General features: G+C 42.9%; 1 protein-coding gene across 2 annotated transcripts in view; it reads right to left on the bottom strand.

The window, feature by feature from the left end:
* The window catches only part of kirrel3l (kirre like nephrin family adhesion molecule 3, like), a 32500-nt gene extending 21898 nt beyond the window's left edge, over nt 1-10602 (bottom strand). For both annotated transcript variants that reach the window (XM_030157952.1, XM_030157953.1), the window contains exon 1: nt 9959-10602. In XM_030157952.1, the coding sequence (XP_030013812.1) occupies nt 9959-9998 (40 nt within the window). In that variant the 5' untranslated portion in view covers nt 9999-10602. The remainder of the gene's footprint in view (nt 1-9958) is intronic.
* Nucleotides 10603-19830: the final 9228 nt, after the last annotated feature.

Genomic DNA, 19830 nt, shown 5'->3' with positions numbered 1-19830 from the left:
TTGAGCTCGCTCTACAATCTGTCCTACCTTCACTCATGTACTTCGCTTGGTCCATCCTGCTCTTAAATCTCACTTCTTGAGGGAGTCGTCTCTTAAATCTTAATTAAAACAGACTCCAAACCCCCCACCCTCCCAGGGACTGGCTGAAAGCAGCTTAGAACAATCAAGAGGATGGATTAGAAGTGAGAAGAAAAGAAGAGAAGAGGAGAGGCAAGAGGGAGGGGTGGAAAAAAACAACAACGAGATTGCAACGGCAGAGAAAAATATTGAGAGAAGAGAGAGAAATGACCCCTTTCCTTCATCCTCCTGATCCTCTCTCCTTCCCCCTTCACTCTGTTTCTCCCTCTCTCTCAGGGCTCTGGAGTCTTGGCCTGACCTATTGACATTCAGCTTCTCGGCAGATTAAGCAGCGAATGGAGCCTCTGGAAAGGGTAAACACACTGGAGGAACAATGACCAACAGGCGGCAACCTTATTGGATTCTAATTAACTGCCAGGAGGGATGGCTAGGGGCATGTTAAGTGCTGTGGGACACAAGTTAGAGCCCCAGACCTCAAGTACCACAACTCAAATCACCTGCTCCCCTTTGCTGTCGACTGTCTCTGTGTCAGCCTCCCTATTTATTTGTCTGCTGCTATTCCTCTATCTACGTGCCTACTGTTATACACATGGCCCATGAGAATGACAAACAAAATCTTCAAAAAGCACTCCTCTGAGAGCCATTTGCCATACTAACTCTCCTTTTCTTTCCCCTCTCACCCCTCTTTTTTTAACAAGGTGGAACAAGAGTCGTCCCCCAGAGCTAGCTGTTTGAGCAATAAGGTAAAAATAGGCTGAAAAATTGGGAGAGATTATTTGATATTGAACAGATTGAATTATCTGGAGTGAGGGAGAGGGATGAAGGAGAGCAAAATCATTTTTCTGCATCACCCCCCAGAGGAGCACCACTGGAGGGAGTGAGGGGAGTGAAATGGAAAGGAGTGAAGAGTTGAACCTCAGTGGTCACAAATTTGAAAATACAACCCCTCCCCATCCCAATTAACCCGCACGCTAATTTGAGAGTGAGTCCAAGCAGGTCTTTCTTTATGTGTGAACTTTCTCACTGGTGGAGCGGTTCCTCTGTCTTTGAGTGGTCCCCTGATTAGACCAGCTCACAATGGTGCTGTGGTTTCCTGAGTCCCCTGTACGGAACCACAAGCACTAATTAGACTGGTCTCATTAATGTGTTAGTGAGAGAGAAGGCCCTGGCCATCATGGGTTGAGGCTGACACAGGAGGAAAAAAGCAATGCCCCACTAGAGACAGGCCATCGTCACCTCAGCAGGCATATAAAGCAATTCATTAATTGGTGTGAAAACACACACATAAAACCACAATTGACCAAACACACACACTCACACCTCAGTGCGAATACACATACTAACGTTATGGGTATTGCATGAACCCGTTGCTTGTTAACACATTACCTGGGATCAAAGAGGCAAAGGCTGGAAGGAGAGATGGCTGGAGGAGTCATTATTTGTCAAGGAAAATTGAAGCCCAGTGTTATGTTTGTCCTTTGGCAAACCTGGCAGAATAGAGGTTTCATCCGTTTCACAAAACGGAGGATCTCTTCCCTTGCCACCATCATGTGAGAGTCTTTGAAATCCTCAGAGTACTTTTTTTAATCAAAGCTGGGAGGAAATGAATCAGAGCTTCAGTTGTGATCCAAGCCTGGAGGTATAAAAGGGATCCACATGACCACTGTCCATTTCCACACCATTACAGCAACAGTCATGGCTGTAATAGGTTGAATTGGGCCATTGATTTCTCTCATGCACCCTCTCTTTCACCCAAAAAACTAGTCTGTGCCAGTTCTGAGATATTCCTAGTTCTTTTAACAAAACATCACATGCTCAAAGACAGCTCGCACAAAACTTAAACCTCAGGCCAATAGAAGAGCACACACACATGCTCACCCCACACACAACCAATACAATGTGTCCCAGCTTGAGTTCCTGGGGAGTTAAACAAAGGACTGACTTTAAATTGGCTTTTAAAGAACTCCCCAGCACAATCAGGGAGTTGACTCGAGCTACTATAGTGTGTCAGAGGACTGTTTAGAGAAAGAAGGGTAGTTAGACTGAGGTCTATAGTGCAGTGAATGGTTAATCTAAAGTGTGACGGCTCAAGAGCTTCCCTCAGCTGGCTTCAATAGGTCTCCAATCAGGCCTGACTACCTCTCAATCTTTGGTCAGCTGGTTTAACTGGTTTGTGATTGAGTGGAGTCATTAAGGGCCTATTCATCTTTCCCAGTATCATAGTCTTGAAAGACTAGTGACATGTTCAACACACTAACGCCCCGCTTACCCATGAACCTAAGCAGATGCACAATTGCATTTGCACACACACAGCATTTAGCAACACAACATCAAGTTCCTCCGAACACAGTTCTTTCAGTTTGTGGAAAAGATCTGAAAACACTTTTTTTAGCTGTGAAAAACTTTCAACTCCTTTTTCTCTTTCACCTGACGTCCTGCCTATTCTCAGCTTTTCTGCAGATTCGCAACCTCGGAAAAACAGCAGCTCTATCTGGAACATTTAGTGCAAGATTCCTTCGAGGATTTGGCATGTGCCTGTGTTGAAAGTGTAATACTGCCTGAACAAAATAGCAGTCCAGGTCAACCCATGACCGCCCCCCCACCCCACCCCCTCTTACACACACAGACTCTCCTAAACAAGCCACAACAAACAGCTTTCTACAGCCACTCTCTTCCTTTGATCTAAAAAATCAGAGATGAGATCTGTCTCTCTCTTTCCTCTCTTCTCTTTGCCCTTTTCTCTTTTCTTTACAACATCTCCTTATATCTCACTTTCCCCTCCCGCTGAGCAGGTGTATTAAATGATGTGACTATTCCAGCAGCATTGGGCCGCACCTCAAAGTGCACTCTGTGAAGAGGGCTTTTCTCTCCTCCCCTCTTATCTTTTATCCCTTCCATCACCCCATCTCCTTTACTCTCCCTTTTCCTTTCCCTTTATCCTTCTCCATCCCCTTTACTTCTTTTAACATGTTCCCTCGCACTCTAGAATGTGAAATAGAGAGGGCCATGGCTCTCATCAATTTGAATTCATCTACACCTCCCTGTCTATCTCCCCATGTGCATCTCTGGCTTAGCCTATTGTCTATTTAGCTATACGTCTAATTATGCTGTCTCACTTATGTAATTAGCGCAAAAATAAATGGCTGCCGTAGCTTTGTCTCTCCCCTTTACCCCTCCCGTTGCAGGCTCTGAGAAAACAAATTATGGAGAACAATAGGTACAAATGGCTTCTGCACCAAACCGCATGATGGATGCAGCCCGGGTTCCCTGCATCTCATCCCTTCCTTTTCCCTTCCACGCTTACTCTCTTTACTCTCCCTCCCTTCTCCATTATCTCCAGCTCTATATGTCTCTGTTTGGAAACAGGGGAGGACTTGAACACTCTCTCACCCAACTACCCTATCATTGTATGGCTGTATCATCTGTCTTCCCTTCTTGGCACTGACACTATATTCACACTGACATCATATTAGGCAAGGTCCTTTTCTATCCTTTGCTTTCTTTTTCTCTCCCTGCTCTACTCTCTCTTTCTCTTCCCCTGCTGTTGTCTCCACTGGCACTCTCTTCTCCCTTATCCCCCAGAGCATTCTATACACCACGACTGCAAAGCAAACGCCTGGGACTTTCTAAAGCAAACAGCCAGCATCCTGTGCCGCAGCCCCATCTGTGGATAGTCTGAGGAGGGAACAATCAGTCCCTCTCCTCCTCTGCCTCGTTCTCTTTCCAGCCCCCTGGGATCTGCACAGCACTGGGATGCCTCACTGAGACGGGTGCAATGTGCTGGAACAATGGTTGGGCTGCTTCCTCCAGGAGGGGTGTTAGGTTCACCTCAGCCAGCTTGGGAAGCACTTAGCCATGTGTTCTTGCCCTCCTTGCAGCAGCTTCACAGGAATGTGGCAGAAGCGAAAAAAAGCCTCAAACTAAAGTCCTGTCTTACCTCACCCTCGCATACACACTAACAGATATACGCTTGCACGCACACAGTAACTTTCTGCATGTCCAAGTGTACACCTGAGATCTAATGTTTAGCCTGAGGTGTTGAAATATCAACTTTCTATTAATCCCCCTCAGACTTGCAGTCGTTACACCTTTGTTGTTTTTTCACCTCTGCCATGCTGGAGGAAAAACAGCAGGTTTGGTTTACACCAATACAAGCGTATCCATTACCTGAAATGCTAGGCTCCTGGCAGTAAATCCCTTTGACCCCTCCACCTTGCTTTTCTTTCTTTCTCCCTTTCTTTCTCTCCCTCCCCGTTCTCATGCTGAGCCCATCGGCGTCTCTGCATCAGCTTTCTTTGGCCAAACAGACGGCAGGAGAGAGAGACACACCTTACCCTCCTGTCGGTTCAACCACCACCCACCTCCACCACCCACACACTTACTGTTCATCACGTCTGCACAGCTCAATAACATTAACATGTTTTGTCATTGAGGGAGCAGCAGTTAAAAGCTCGATCGATAAGCTTTGACTGACACCCCTCAGTTGATCACAAATTGGCTTCCTTCTTTAACGGACCTCCCAGGGTGAGTTTCTCAGCTCTGTCCAAAATTCTGCTCAGAAAAACGGATATAAAACCGATTGCTACGAATTTTCAAACCCTTCACCCAGGCTCCTATAACAACAGAGAGCAGACTTTCATTGTGCCGAGAAAGAGGAGGCTCAGCTACTGCAAGCCCACTATTTTGGTTAATAGTTGAGTCACTAACACAATATTAGCCCTGGCGTTTCAGGCAGTTTAAACTGACAGGAAGAAAAGATGAAAGGAAGAATAAGTAGGGAGGCTGAACTAGTCGAAGCTCTGAGTCCCACTCAGGAACATGCACTGTTTCTATCACTAATAAAGTGATCAGCAGGCAAGCAATCCCTTGTTTCCTTGAATGTGTTTTCTCCGCTTGTTGGTTGAGGAGATGACATATCCTGAGAGCTGGAGCATCATTAATTAGACAGTTGGACTTTGACTAATCGCTCCAGAAAGGGCACACAGCCCTGAAGATGCCAAACACTCATCTCGTCTTATCTTCCTCTGCCCCAGTGTTTGCCCTTGACCCTTAAATGTGTGTGTGAGTGTTGAGGGTGTTGCTTCCCTGAGCTCCAAGTGAGTCATTTCTAGATGATGTATATGTGTCATAAGACCCAGAACACCATGCTTAATATTTCAGATTTTCTATTTAGTAAGTACCACTGATGCTCAAATAACATATAGAGAGACTAAAGAGAGATGTAAAAATAAATAGGCATGTACATTTCCTGAGTGAACTTTTTTTCTGAGCCCCTTCTCAGCTAACAAAATCCTTCTCCAACAGAGCTATCTTTAATACAAGGTTAAGGAACACGGCTGGTGGAGATAACACGGGAACAGATATTGCTGCAACACAGAAGATAAATTTCAATTTGCTGTTGGTTTCTGTGTCTCGGCAGGAGATATGAAATTCTTGTCTTGCAGGGCAGGAATTGATTGGAAAATAAAAATGAATGGGTGGTCTAGTATGTCTGCGATTTCTCTGTTGTATGTTGTTTTCTGGGCTTTGGGTCTTTTGAAATGGTGATACATCTCTCTAGAAGGATGTGACACTTGCATTTTAGGGGGCAATAAATGCAATCCAAGTTGTTCTTAAAATAGCTGCTACTGTATAAACGTGACTGTTTTCCTTGGGGTGCTGTTTTAATGACATGCACAGAATTAATCCTGGTTTCTCACTCTCTCTATTCTTTCCATTACCGTGTTTGTAGAGAAAGAATAAAAGAGTAAACACATTTGTGCCGTCCCAACCAGTCTGTATGCTGATGATACAGCCTGAAGTACTGCAACTGGGGAAGAAGACTCCAGGCAATGGCAGGAAGCTGACACTGCCCCTCTATTGTCCTATTCCTTGTTATTTCCTCACCGGATCCTCTGACTGCCCCAGAGGAAGACAAGGTGACGATGTGCAAAGACAGACACAAGGAGAAAGCAGAGACAAAAAGAGGAAAGGTGGAAATAGGTAAAAATAATTCTGGAGAAAGCTGAGTTCCATCTACAGTTTGTTGGCTACTTGGCTTCCTGTGTTGAGCCACACCACAGAACACATCCAGTTAAATTGCAGCTGATAACGAAGCCTCAGGACGCACTGCCAAGTTCTTTATCTGTGTTTACCCGCATGGCAAAGCTGATTAGAGACAGGCAACATTATGAAGCCTCATTGTTTCCATTCTCCTTCTAGTTTCTCTCTTCGCACACGTAGCAAGTGTGTGTGCAGGAAGGGGGAGTGGGAGGATATCTGTTTATGAAGAGGGGCAGAAAGACAATGGCATGCGTGCCTGACATGTCTTCAGGATGAGAAGAAACAGCAGGCCATTGTTTAAGATCTTGATCATTCATTACAACCTGTTTGTGTGTTCCTGCATATATGTGTGTCTCTGTCAGTCGGTTCGTATGACCACATTATATGTACAACTGAATTTTTGGAGGCTTTTTTGGGAAACACTGTGACAATTAGGAGGATTTAACCACTTTAATCTCTAACTCTCACAGCAGAAAAGAGACATAGATATAATGTAGATATAAATCTTAACTTTTATGGCTGAAAGTGAATCTTGAAAATTCAGATGCAATGTTCAATAAAACACTGCAGCAGCAAAACTATTACTTGGCACTCACATAGACAGGAAATCAAAGTAGGCCAAAATTCATTTATATCTTTGCCATGACTATGTCTCCTAAATAATGCAAGACACTTCTGTTCAAGACTCAGCTGTGTTCACATTCTGCTGTGTCTGCACTATCGTGCACCTCGTATCTAACACTTTTCATCGGTTGGCTGGGGTTCTTGCCTCCAAACTTTCTACTTCTTACCTACTTTATCCTCAAATCCTTTTATCACAGGGGCACACAGAAACAATAAAAGTGATCAGCATACAGTGAATAGAGAGCTAAAAGGAGGGATATGGCGTGATTATATAGTGACTTTATGTGTGCATGTGTGTGTATGAGAGGCAGAGGGTAGTGTAACAAGATGGAGAAAAGGTTAATGATGCTCAGCGGTCTTCCTCAGTGTTTTCCTGCTGCTTGTCAGCTTAATCATCAAGACACTGGTGACACATCTGAGCCTTATCCCTGCAACAAGACTCCCCTCCCTCTCCCCAAATCTAAAACTCAGTTTTCCTCTGCCAATTCACAGTCTTTCTATGAGAATTCAAAGAACAGCAGAACAGCAGTTCATGAAATATGCACAGTTGCCCAAAACAAACCTCTTGGGCCATGCTGCCACTGCGTCCAGAAACATATCTGTGCTGCATGAAGAAAAGACAAATCTCTGGTAATGGGGAAAAGAAGAGATGATGGGTTGAGAGAGAAAAAGGCTTGGTCAAAGCTTATCACATTCAGGCTAGAATTCAGCTCTGTGTATCTGTGTGCATTTGTTTGTGTGTGTGTGTGTGTGTGTGTGTGTGTGTGTGTGTGTGTGTGTGTGTGTGTGTGTGTGTGTGTGTGTGTGTGAATAGGCTTTCAACTTAAGTCTGCCAGCCGCCTTCGGCCCATTAAGCAGATATGCTCTCATGTGTCCCTGTCCCATAGTCACACAGTGTGCAAGCAGGCAAAAGAGTTGTAAAAAGGAGCAAGGTGGAAAATTTCCGTGGCGTAACACTATAGTGAGACATGAGTGGCGACGCGACTTAAGAGGAAGGGGGAGAAACTTGTAATCTCAACTCACAGCCTTTGAACTTGGCCCGATGAGACGCAAGCGACCCAAAGCAAAAGGTTCCAAAGAGGAGCTCACTGAAGATTACTCAGAATACTGATGCAGTGTGGAATCCAATTCCTCTGGGAGCCCAAGGGACTTTCTGAGAAAGTAAATTATCTATGTTGTACAACACCACATAGACCTATAGTGCATGTAGGTGTATGTTATCTGCCATATATGAATTTCAAGGTGCTCGAGCTAAATTTTCATACTACACATACATTTTTGTGTGCAACCAATTTTGAGCATCAGTGACTCTGTGTAAGACTGTGCCACAATAAATGAGGTCTAGGGTCTCTTAGGTTCTAATTAGGGCAGCTGTTACCATTTCCATTATTTGTGTGTGTGGAAGTGAGAGAAGGAGAGGCGAGATTTCCGTGTGTGTGTGTGTGTGTGTGTGTGTGTCAGAGTTGGGTTGGGGGGGGGGGGGGGGTCAAGAAAAATCCACCACTCTTTGGCTGCTGCCCCTTCTCATCCAGCTGTTGCTTGTCTATCAGGGAGCAGAGGTCTACTGGTATCGTCTCCCTCCCCCCAGCTTAGAATAATGACAAAACCATGCGGAACGGGCACTGAAGGTAAAGACGTACTGACAACAACAAATGGTTAAGCGCACTTTGCCATTTGTGATCTTGAAAGCAGTTATTATGCTGTTGAAAGTGCATGTGGTTCAGTCTTGAAGCTACAAGCACTGCTTTTGGCAAGGCGAAAAAAAAAAGCCTAAAAGATTGTAGAATTCATTATTCCGTCTTTTGTCCCTCACAGAGAAGATCTTTGTCAGTGGGATTCTGTCTTACATTTAAATTGAATTATTCTCTCTCTTAAGTGTTAATACTACGCACTGGTTTGTCAGTGATTCTGAAAAACACTGATAAGTCAAGAGCGGCTCGGTGTTAATTGCTGAAAGCTTTTTGTTTTTGCATCCACACATTTGTATCCCCTAATTATTAGACTAAATTATATCACCATAATTGTCCATATGCTCTCAATGGTTATATTTATATTGAAAAAAATATCAAAAACACTCTGCTTCACTCCTGGGGAATTCAGTTATTCATTGGATGCCATAAAAAGAAATTACATATTATGTCTAATACATTAAATAAAGTGTTTTATATGATTTCTTCAAAAGCTATTCATTTTTGAGGACTTTTTCGTGCTCTGCTTTGTATTGATACTGTACAGTTTGACATGCGTGGAAGAAAGTACATTTTCTCTCAGCGACTAAAACAACTGGGCAACTTAATTCTGGCATAAAGCAGCAGGGGTGGCGGGTTTAGAGGGTGTGAGTGTTGGGGTGTTGGGGAGTGGGGGGGGGGGGGGGGGGGGCGTTTATGTCTCCGGCTGTCGCTTGAAAAACAAACTCTCTCTCTCTATCCATCACTAACGCACATACCCATGAGACTGCGCTCGCCCCAGGATAAAGCACTCACTCTTTTATCCGTTTACGCACGGATCTAGTGGCTGTGCTTCTGTTGTGTTACGACTGAAACTGCTTCATTCTTGACCCAACTATAAGAGTCCAGTAGAGGACCTCTTCTGTACATCGTCCCATCACTTTAAATCTTGCGATATAGTCGAAATACAAGTCCGGAGCACCGTAGACTAACTTCAGAATGAGTGATGCGGGCTTGTGCGTGAATGATGCTGTCGCGTTGCGCCTGCTCATCAGACGGATTATATCCACTGCTACAATTTTATCATCCTCAAGAGGAAATTATTTATTATGAATGGACACATGCGTTCACACAAGTCCGGAGCTACGACACCATTGTTTTAAAATATAAGTTAAACTTTCCGTTCGTGCGCCCTACAATTGTTACAACGCACTCCTCCATTAGAAGAGAAAGACTCTCACTCATCCGGAATCTGAACTAGACCATAAACAGTCTCACCAAGCTTCAATTACGCACGACATTTCATCAGTGGTACAGGTTGGCTTGGAGACAGCGAAACCTTTCTGATGTAATCACTCTTTCTAAACTAATTAAACATTTACAGGCAATTACAGCAGTGAACTGTGGCACTGCAGCAGATCAGCTGCTTCTCTGAACCAGCGCACCAGCGGATGACTTGACGCAGCGCGCCAGTACGGAGCGCGGTCCACCTCACCATCAGTAAAGATCTCCACACTGAAAGATGTCAAGAAGAAAACATGTATTACCTGTGGCCATAAGGCAAAAGACGAGGTATAACGCAGGCATTTTAGTTGATGTGGCCGCTGATTGTGTTGCGTGGAGGGATTCACTGGCTCCGTCGATGCGACTGTGGAGGAGCTGGTTATGGTCCACCGCGGCACCGGAATACCACCGGACGGACAAGCGCAGTTTAGTGTCTATAATACAATCCCAGTGTAAAGAAAATGACTCTGAATAGTCCCAACACCTCGTAAACTGCCACTTAATAATGCATCCCCATAGTTGGTAACTTTCCCCGCTGCATCCACGTCTTTTCCAGTCTCCGTGTTCACCACTCGCTGGGTTTTCTAACAGTTCGGTACAGAACAAGGCGTTTCAGTCAGTCGGCTCTTCCACGGTCCACTTTTGGAACCTGCTTGTGCATACTGCGCTCGGAAGCGATCTCTCCTCCTCGACAGTGCGCAGTGATAAACCCCGGAGAAGTTGCCTCTCGCCCCCTCCACTCTCCTCTCTCCTCTCACTCTGTTCCCTCTCCTTCTCTTTCACACACTCTCTTCTTCCCCCGTCGGTCTCCTCTGTTTACTTCTCAGTCCCTCTTGCCAATGGGAAATGCGCACTGACAGTCATCTGGTAAGAGGGTTCACCAAATCTGGCAGGAGCTGAGTCGGAGGAGCCCCTCTGCTTCAGATGCTTGCCAGGGGGACCCTGCGGCCCCCGCCCCCAGGGGCCCGCTATTGGCTGCGCGGGTGTCAAGGGGAGGGTATTTAAAGCACTCATTCACCGTTCCACAGTTTTGGGCAGAGGATCCTCCGCTGAAAACCTGAGTCTTTTAATCAGTGTACTGACTGACTGATGGGCAAGAGTGGGCTCATACAGCCCCAAAATGAGACACACAAAAGAAAAAGAAGAAAGAAAATATATTATACCGGCATAATTATGTAAAATGCATAGTAATGGCACGGGAATCAGATGGTTTTATAACAGGTGATGCACTAAAACGGATGATCACAGGTCAAGTAAACCCCAATTTTCTTAAATAAAGGTGTCATAAATGAATATCACAATTGTAGCTTCCTGTTCGAATCCAATTCTGAGATTATATTTGTTTTAGTAACACAGAGAATAAGCTGATCTTAATGAAGTTTAACTCCTGTACTCCATATTAACTGACATTTCAGCATAAACCACAATTGTTTTAACCTACAGTTTTGTTCCTCTCAATTGAATTAAACAAACCTATTCATGTTTGGTGAGTCATTAGTCATTTTCTGATTAAAATCACAACTATTGAAAATTAGTATCCTGTTCAATTACTCCACAGATTTTGTGAATTAATTAAGGTGAATTATGTGTAAGCAGTTGCCTTACAGCAGGATTAGCTGCAGATGTTTTGCCAAATGGTGTATCACTTTACTCTCACTGTTTCAACGCTTGTGAGAGAATAGATCATGATTTTCTGGATCGAAATGGTAGAGCTGTCAACATAAATAGACGCGTATTGATGAAAATATCTTCTTTTGTTCATTAAGGTTTTGCCAAAGAACTCTTATTCATTCTAAGTGCTTTTCAGGCAAAAGAACCTTATTGTATTGTCTTCAGTGTGATTTAATATTGTTCTTGGTATTTTTTTTAACAATGTTCTTTGAAGCTGACTTGAAACATAAATTTTTTACGTGCAGTTTGATCTTAAATGTTCCTATTGTTCAGCAGCATACAGTGGGTGCTAAAATGAACCAAACAGAACAAAATCATTATCATATTTTAACAAAAGCTAAGGCTTTTATAAAGAGATGAAAACAGTGGAGTCTATCACTTGCCTGTGGCTGTTTATAGGCTTGTTCTTTGATGTTGGTCATTAGTTATTCAAGGATGTATTGATTAACCAAAATAATAGGCCATCATCTGGTTAATCAGTCTTTCAGCTGTGTATTGTACCAAGCCATTAATTTAGTGTTAACACATCCCCCTTCACACATGCACACAAAGACACACAAACACAGGCGCCCTGTTAACTCAGCCAGGTGGTAAGTGCTCCATAAGACTGTGAAAAATTCATCAAAGTGTGGATAGTTGGACACTGAGGACTTTAGTGTGTGTGGATTTCAGAAAACACCATCCACAAAAACAGAAGTTTTTCTTTTTGACATTTTGTGCTGAATTTAATTAAAGGCTGAACTACGCCATGATTAGGGCACACTCCTCATGAGGGCTACCCCAAACAGTAGTTCTAATACCCTGGGGCTGGCCTTCCTGTTTATTGCCTCCCTGTAATGCAAACATAAGGGTCCCCTGCCAGTAAACACATGTTGATGGAAGAAACAGCTTGCACAGCTGGGAGGCCAACCCAGGTTAGTGTGAGTGAGCACATGGATAAATGAGCATGTCTGAATGTGTGTGTGGAAGAAATGTCAATGCGTGTTTTAATATGCACAGAAATGCTTGTTGTTTTTACATATGTCACATTTAGGTGCGATTTAGCGTGGGTAGGAGCTTGTGTGAGAGATAGAATGTAATGAAAAGAAATTGTGTATGTGTTGGGGGCCATATTGAGCATGTGTGAAACCATCAATGAGTGACTAAAGGCGGGGGCTTGGGTGAGCAGTAAAACAGTGGGGTGCCTCCAACAGTTGTGCTGTGATAATAAAATCAACATCCATTGTGCAAAGTCTGTCACCAAGCATGATGCTGTGATTGAAATGTATGATCTCCTATGGCTCCCACAGATGGATAGATAGAAGAGGGCAAAACAGACGATACACTAGCAAAGGTTTCAGCCAACAGTCTTAATTATGCTGGCCTCTGTGGCATCAAATGGAGGGAGCCCATACTCCCCAAGCTTTTGAGTGTGTGAATAATTTATAAATAAAAAGGGGGTTTTCAGCTGTGGGTTTATTAATAATAAATATGGTTTGATATTTACTAAACTGTTCAGAGGGAGAAAGGGGTGACAGTTAAGACGTCGTTTGCATGGTAATTGTAAGGCGGTAATAAATAAAGCATGAAGTGGCGATATATGGAAATGTGATTCTAGGGAAATGAGAATAATTTAACAAAATATTATCCCAGTCCCTATTTGACCTGGGGTCAATTAAAAAAGAGATGTCACTCCTGGTGAATGCCTTAAAATTACAACCACTGTCTTTCTCTTTGGTCCGGCCAGAAAGCAGATCTAATGTTAAAGTGGAAGAAAATGTATTCATACTGACACAAACCATGTGTTTAGTTTGAAGGAATATTAAACTGAATAAAATCAACCTCATTATCTACCAGAGGAAAGAAGACATTTTTCTGTCCAAAGTAGACTCTGTACAGCATGAGAGAGAAGTGAAGGAATGTGAATTTTGTTTTGTCTGAAAACTGAATACTGTTTTGGGAAAACCACATAGCTCTCAGTGAAAATACACACTGTACATACATTCCAGAATATATCACATTAAATAATCATGCTTTGTTGTGAAAATACACACTTTAACTCACACAATCATTTTCACCTAATTGAATCTGGATCATAATTAATGAGCTTGGTCTTGAGATTTGAAATATAGCCTGGTAGATTGATGAATATTAACGTCCTGCTCTATATACTGTTGCGAATGTCCAACTTGCAGTGTTTGGGTTCCTCTAGGGGTCTAAGGTTTATGCTGCTATCCATATGAGAAACATTACACCAGCTTTTACTGTAATTGTGATATTGAATGTTCAGCTGATCTGTGTCAACCATAACTCTAAATGCTGCATAACTCATAAGGACATATACCTTTGCTAGGCACCGGTATCCATCTGCCCAGCTTGCAAGCAATTCAAACCCTGTCTCCTCTCACCCATTCCAATAATATGACGTAAGACCTCTGCGCTGGTTTGAAATTTGCAATTAAGCATTTTCTTCATTATGTGATTGATGAGCAGAAGGAGGACCATTAAAGCTCAACATGGATCTGGGGCTCACTCTGCAGTCTATAGGACTATTTCCAGGCTCATATCAAATCCATGTCCTTTGCCCTAATATCAGAATATGACTCTGGCCACCCATGGATTCTGTTTTTGTCTGTAATGAAAGTCTCTCTGGGGATCAGGTTGAAGGATTCTTTTCCTCAGGGGTCAAGGAGAGGTTGAGGCTTCTGGTTCAAGCTGCGCTTAGAAAGGGGTGTGGATTACAGGAATGTGGCTGTTGAACTCAGTTTCGACAAATATATAGAAAAGATCTGCAGTCTGACATTACAGAAGTCCTTACTGTAGAGACAGTAAAGTATAGGTTGACATTCTGATAAAGTGATTACTAAGAGAGGGAAGATTTTGTGGCTATGTGTCCTATAAAATTGTCCAATACTGAACTGTGATTAAGAAAGTTTTGTCTTCATTAAACAAAAATGTGTCAGAGGTGAAAAATTGTGCAACTTCAGCTCTTTCTTGATAGATTTCATTATTAATTTATTAATTTTTGCGAGTCAGCACCTCATCAATCTTGTTTGCATTTTCATCACACTCTAATGAAGTGATTGCAACATCTCCAGATTTTGAGATCAGATTGACTGGCTTCTTGGCTGGTTTAGCTGTGTCTTCACTGATAAGTACAGCAGTAAACTGTCTAAAATATTCATGCACTGATGCAGAGTTGTTGTCCCTCGATGGGCCTCACTATGTGCAACATCTGTTCCTGATGTCATGCACATTCCTGTGTGCCAGAAATGCCCTGATGGCGTGCATGGCATCTCTGCTGTAAGCCGTGTCCAGACACACACAGTTCCACTCAGCTACGATAAATATCTGAGGCGATTGCGATCAGGCCACCTGGGCAGAACTATTGAATACTTCTGCTAATCCATAATCATAGATTAGTCACTGCAGTCTCCAACTGATATCAACAAGTCTGCCACTCACTGATGAATGTGTCTGTTGATTGTTGGCTCCATAAACACTTCATGATTATTCGGTGAATATTCCTCTATGACTCCTTACGTAATGTACTCTTATGTGTTATGATACAAAATACTTTGTAAGCTGCCAACACAATTAACTGCCAACACATTAATGCTGCAAACCCAATAACAATGTCATGAAAATAATTATATTCCAGCATTGTACTTCTGTTAATGCAGCAGTAAAAGCTCCATCATACCATTAAAAACACATACCACTAAAAGGGTTGTTTACAAGTTGAAGGTAAGCGGCAGTGCAATTTAGACAAATCAGTTGTTGACAGTGATGTCTATATATGTAATTGTGTCTGTAACAGTTCATCACACAGTGAGAGGAGGAGAAATGGAGTCAACAATAGTCAAGGTAAATCCTTTCCTATAGGACAGTGGTGGACACTGTAAATCCTGTTCTACTGTCCACAACTAGTCACAGCTCCCTTCACCACTGGGTGCGCCTCACTGTCTGCTGACAATCACATGAATAGGCCACGACTGGCTGCTTGTTTTGTGCCATGATCCCTTGCTGCTCATGCTGCTTGAAAAAATAAATAACCCAGCTCTGCACTGCTATAAATAATGGATGACTCGTCCACTGTCACTTTTCATAGGATGTCAAGCCACGGCTTGGCCATTATTAGGGTCTGTCCTCTTCCCCTTTCTGCCTCTGACTCCAGTTTTGTTATTGTTCTGGTCGACTTGCCTGCACACCTCCTCAGCGGGTCGGTTGTCATTCTTTCTCTGGGTTGGTTCAGCTGATGGTTGCTACAGAGAAGAAAGAGATGCTTTGGGGGACTGAAACGAGATGGGTGCTACAGAAAGCTTCTCCTGGAAGAGTACCAGCAAGAAATCTGCCTTGACCTGGAACAGGTAGCTAAGTACTTCCAGCTAAGATATCATCCGTCTGCTTATGTTAGATAACATGTGCTAACGCACTGCCAGTGCTGTGGTTAGGGACTGACCTCACCATCTTGAGATAGGCTTTCTGTCATCCGCAAACCCAATGAAAAACCAGCAACATTGCTTCAAAGTCAGAAACAGATCTACACTCTGGTGCAATAGACAGGATTGCTTTCTTAAACAGACACACAATATGCCCTGAGCCACCCATCCAGCAGGAGAAATCATAGATTATTTACATATGCAGCTGTGTCTGAGACAAATGAATGAGGAACATCTGGCTGAAGGGGGGATATAAGAGAAAAATATGAGAAAGACTTAGTCATTTGGCCTCTGTAATGTAAGTACAAGGGTGGGTTGAGGCATCAGAGAAGGATGTTGTTTTAGGGGAGATACTAGGAGTGTGAATGTAGTTTTTACCCCCACCCTATCAATTTCAGCTCTCTGTTTGTGCAAATGTGCCTCGGTGCCACCAGGCCAGGCCTGAGGCAAGTGTTGTCCACCAGCAGCTCTCAACTCCCATAGACTGAGCCGGTCTCTCCATCTGCAGAGTAATAGCATCAAATCAAGGCCTGCAGCAAACAAACCCTGACAGATCCTCTCATTTGGGATTCACTTTGGGACAGCTGTGGTGCCATCCAAAAGGGGGGACGGAGAGCGGGAAGCCAGCAGTCAGTAATGTATGCAGAGTGTCTGCACGTCCTGGATGACAGCAACACGAGCGCTTGTCACAGGAGACATCAGTTCTACTTAGTCACAGCGCTGCGGGGCAATCCATATGACTGCAGTGCTGTGCGAACTCTATTAATAGTTATCTACCTTTCAGGAGTTATTATGCTGAGTAGGGGATGACAGAGAAATATAATTGAGGAAGTCCCAAATGAGGAAAGGAAACAGTGTCTGTGGAGTATCTTTTGTGCCACTTGGCCTGTTACAACCTAAGAATCCTTCCCCAGTCTTTTCACTCAGCCTTTTCTTGTGTGGCTGGGCAGTCTGGTGCCAGACCCACAGTTTATGTGAGACACATAATAAGGATTAGTTATGGGGAAAAAAGGGGAGAGGGAGCAGAGTAGAGGGGGAATGCAGGAAAAGACCAGCAGAGCAAGGGTGCAGAGTGAGGAAAAGAGATAGATACTAGAGAGAGGGGAAAGAGGGTGGAAGAGATGAGCAAACTGCCAGAGACTAGTTTAAAAATCATGGTCTTGAGTTGGCCATGGTTTAATTTTTCATCATGCTTCTAAATTAAAAATGTGAACGGTCATCACTTATTTGTCAAATTGTCTTGGCTCAAAAGGTGGATGTCACATCGGGTTTGCAAAAGGTCAGGGGATCCAACAGTCAGGGAGGATGGGAGTGGATCAAAGACTGCTGATCCCACCAAACGCCCTTTAAAAATGCCTTGTTTAAGGGGCATTTACTCTAAATGGAGTTCCTGGACTGTCACACTAAGTGGAGATGACATGATTTAAAATGTAACATCTGGAATGGCTTTGGCATACTTATTCAACATACCTTCACGGTTCTACATGAATATAGGCAAGATACAAACAAAATATACCACAGCATACTTATATCCCCTACTTAAGTCTAAAAAGCCTGTAAGTTAATACCCATATGCTCCAAATCAATACCACACTCCTTTCAGGGTAAGCATGAAGCATAAATATGTATCTTACTTTTCCTGTGATTATCATAACCACTCACATTTGCAGTAATCATCTCATGGTGCTTCTTTATAACCGTGAATATTTAGGCATACTTTAATGTAAAGTGAATCCATCAGATTACTAAAGATTATTTGACTGACTTTTTATGTCGGTCATTCCTTTACTGCCTTTCTTCTTGTTACTTTGGTTCTCTCTGTAAAGAAAACGCAGCATGTCTGGGAAAAAGAAAAAAAAAACAAAAAGACAATGCAAATACATGGCTGGAATAATCAACCTCCCCCGGTGGTGCTTCGTGTGCTTCATATCTGAGATTTCCAAGATTAGAAAGAAGGAAAATGATAGACTGGTTTTGCTCCTACCTCTTCAAAATTGCAAATGTGTAGATCTGTGGATGAGTGCTCAGCCCACAGCTGCCAGCCAAAGGAGAGAGAGACACAAAGGTCCCTTGTGTGAAGGGCTAAAGACCGGCCAAGAAAGGGAGCTAAAGATCTACTAGTGTACCTCAGCTGTCTCAAGGGTAAATAGATCCTTTCCATCCAACTAAATGAGCTTCTAGCAGCCACTGTTTTGCCATAGACAAGACAGCATCGGCAAATCAATGTTATGGAAGTCAAACATCAAGTCTGAAATATTGGATTTCAGCATCGTCACTGTCTGTTGTAACTTCAGCTATTCATCAACGGATACCAGATTGGATTTTGTTGTTTCCTGTTTGAATAAGAAGCAGCAGCACAAAGACAAGACAGGGAGCAGAGAGAACTAGATCCCAGCTATTGAAAACATTGCCCTTGTTTTGTTTTTACACATCTGGAGAAGCGGCTCCTATCGCCTCATTCCCTCAATCCTCCTCGATAGGCTCAGGATAAGCATCTGTTACAGGGGACATCTTGGGAGACAGGGCAACCTAACAGATTGTGTTTGAGGATGAGGAAAAGGTTGTTTTGATTCAAAGAGGAGGTGTGATTTTCCACACAGGTTTCCTGTTGGTCTCCTGACCTTAACGAGCAGAGGAGATGACAAATTATCATTTTCAGTGAACATTGCGTTGGAGGACTGTAGGCAGAATAGATAAACTATAAAGTTGCTTTTGTTTGATTGAGTTATTATAATTAAAATAACTGCATTAATGCTGTATCTAGAGGGGGAAAAAATCTAGTAATGCAATACTTATAACGTTTCAACCATGTCTGACCATCTAGTTTGTGGCGGCTGCTCAAGTCGTGCAAATGATGAACTCATTTTCCTGTGAGACCAGATTTAAAGCAGTTAGTCTGCGTATTGTTTGGGTTACACTGCTCTCTTATCAGCTCTATTATTAGCCGGCCACTCGCTCCCTGCAGTTGCCTTCCTTCCAGTATTTCCTGATTGCATTTTTCATCCCTGCCTCAAACCACGTTCTTGTGTCCTGTGTACTTTCTCTAGCAGTTCTTTTCAAAGGCCACATCCTCATCATTATTAAAACTAGAAAAAGTTCTGAGAGGAACTTGGTTTTGCCCTTGTCACACATGACCTAAACCTCTGCCAGGACACACCCCAATTATGTACCTCTGTGACTTAATTATATTTTGCACTGGAGGTTATAAACCAGGGTTGTATCCTATCGTAGCAACAACACACACATTACATGAATCATCAATCAAAAATCTTAAATCATTATAACTGGTAGAAAATGAAAAAAGGGGAGGACCTGAAATCTTATGTAAATATTAGTGTTATTATTTCATGGTTTAGCACTGACTTTCATCCCAAGTGACTCACAAATTCTGGAATCCATTTGCAAAGCTGAGCTTTGCACCAGAGAAATGCAGGTAGAGTATGTTGCTCAAGGGTACAACCGTTCCACATAATACGTGTTGTATTAAAACAGGTCGTGCTCAAATTAAGTGGACCCATGAATTGAAATGAAAAAAGACCCCTTTTGAGAGGAAAATAGATTAGTTTTGCTGATAGATGATCACTTGAAAGCTCTGTGATGTGAATAAGTAAATTTTGACCAGTTGCAGTAAAGCTGATTTATATCAGTTAAAATGTTGTCCTGAGGGCCACTACAGGGAGGGTGGGGGATATGGCAATTTATCCATGAATACATCAAAGTCCTCTAAAGTGGCTTATTGCTACAGATATTCACTCTCATTGTTTACATTGTATAACCTAATTTAGTTCACTGGATGAATTCCTAAACAGAGTTTTAGCTTTCCATTCTATTTGTAGGTACGGAAGCTCAAAGTTAGTCAAGCTAGTCAGTTAAACGTTGCAAGCCAAAGAACTCTGGGCAAGTTTGGTGCAGTTCTGACCTTTTAATAACAGTATATTTAACAGAGATCCCCATGGTACAATTCATTATTGTTGTAACACCAGCTCAAGTACCTTAGTGGAAACTAGAAATTGTGGTTCCCCTCAACCAAAACCTGCTCATTA

The sequence above is a fragment of the Sphaeramia orbicularis genome, chromosome 16 (genome assembly GCF_902148855.1).
Source record: "Sphaeramia orbicularis chromosome 16, fSphaOr1.1, whole genome shotgun sequence".
Lineage (NCBI taxonomy): Eukaryota > Metazoa > Chordata > Actinopteri > Kurtiformes > Apogonidae > Sphaeramia > Sphaeramia orbicularis.
This window is presented reverse-complemented; position numbering and strand designations above follow the sequence as displayed.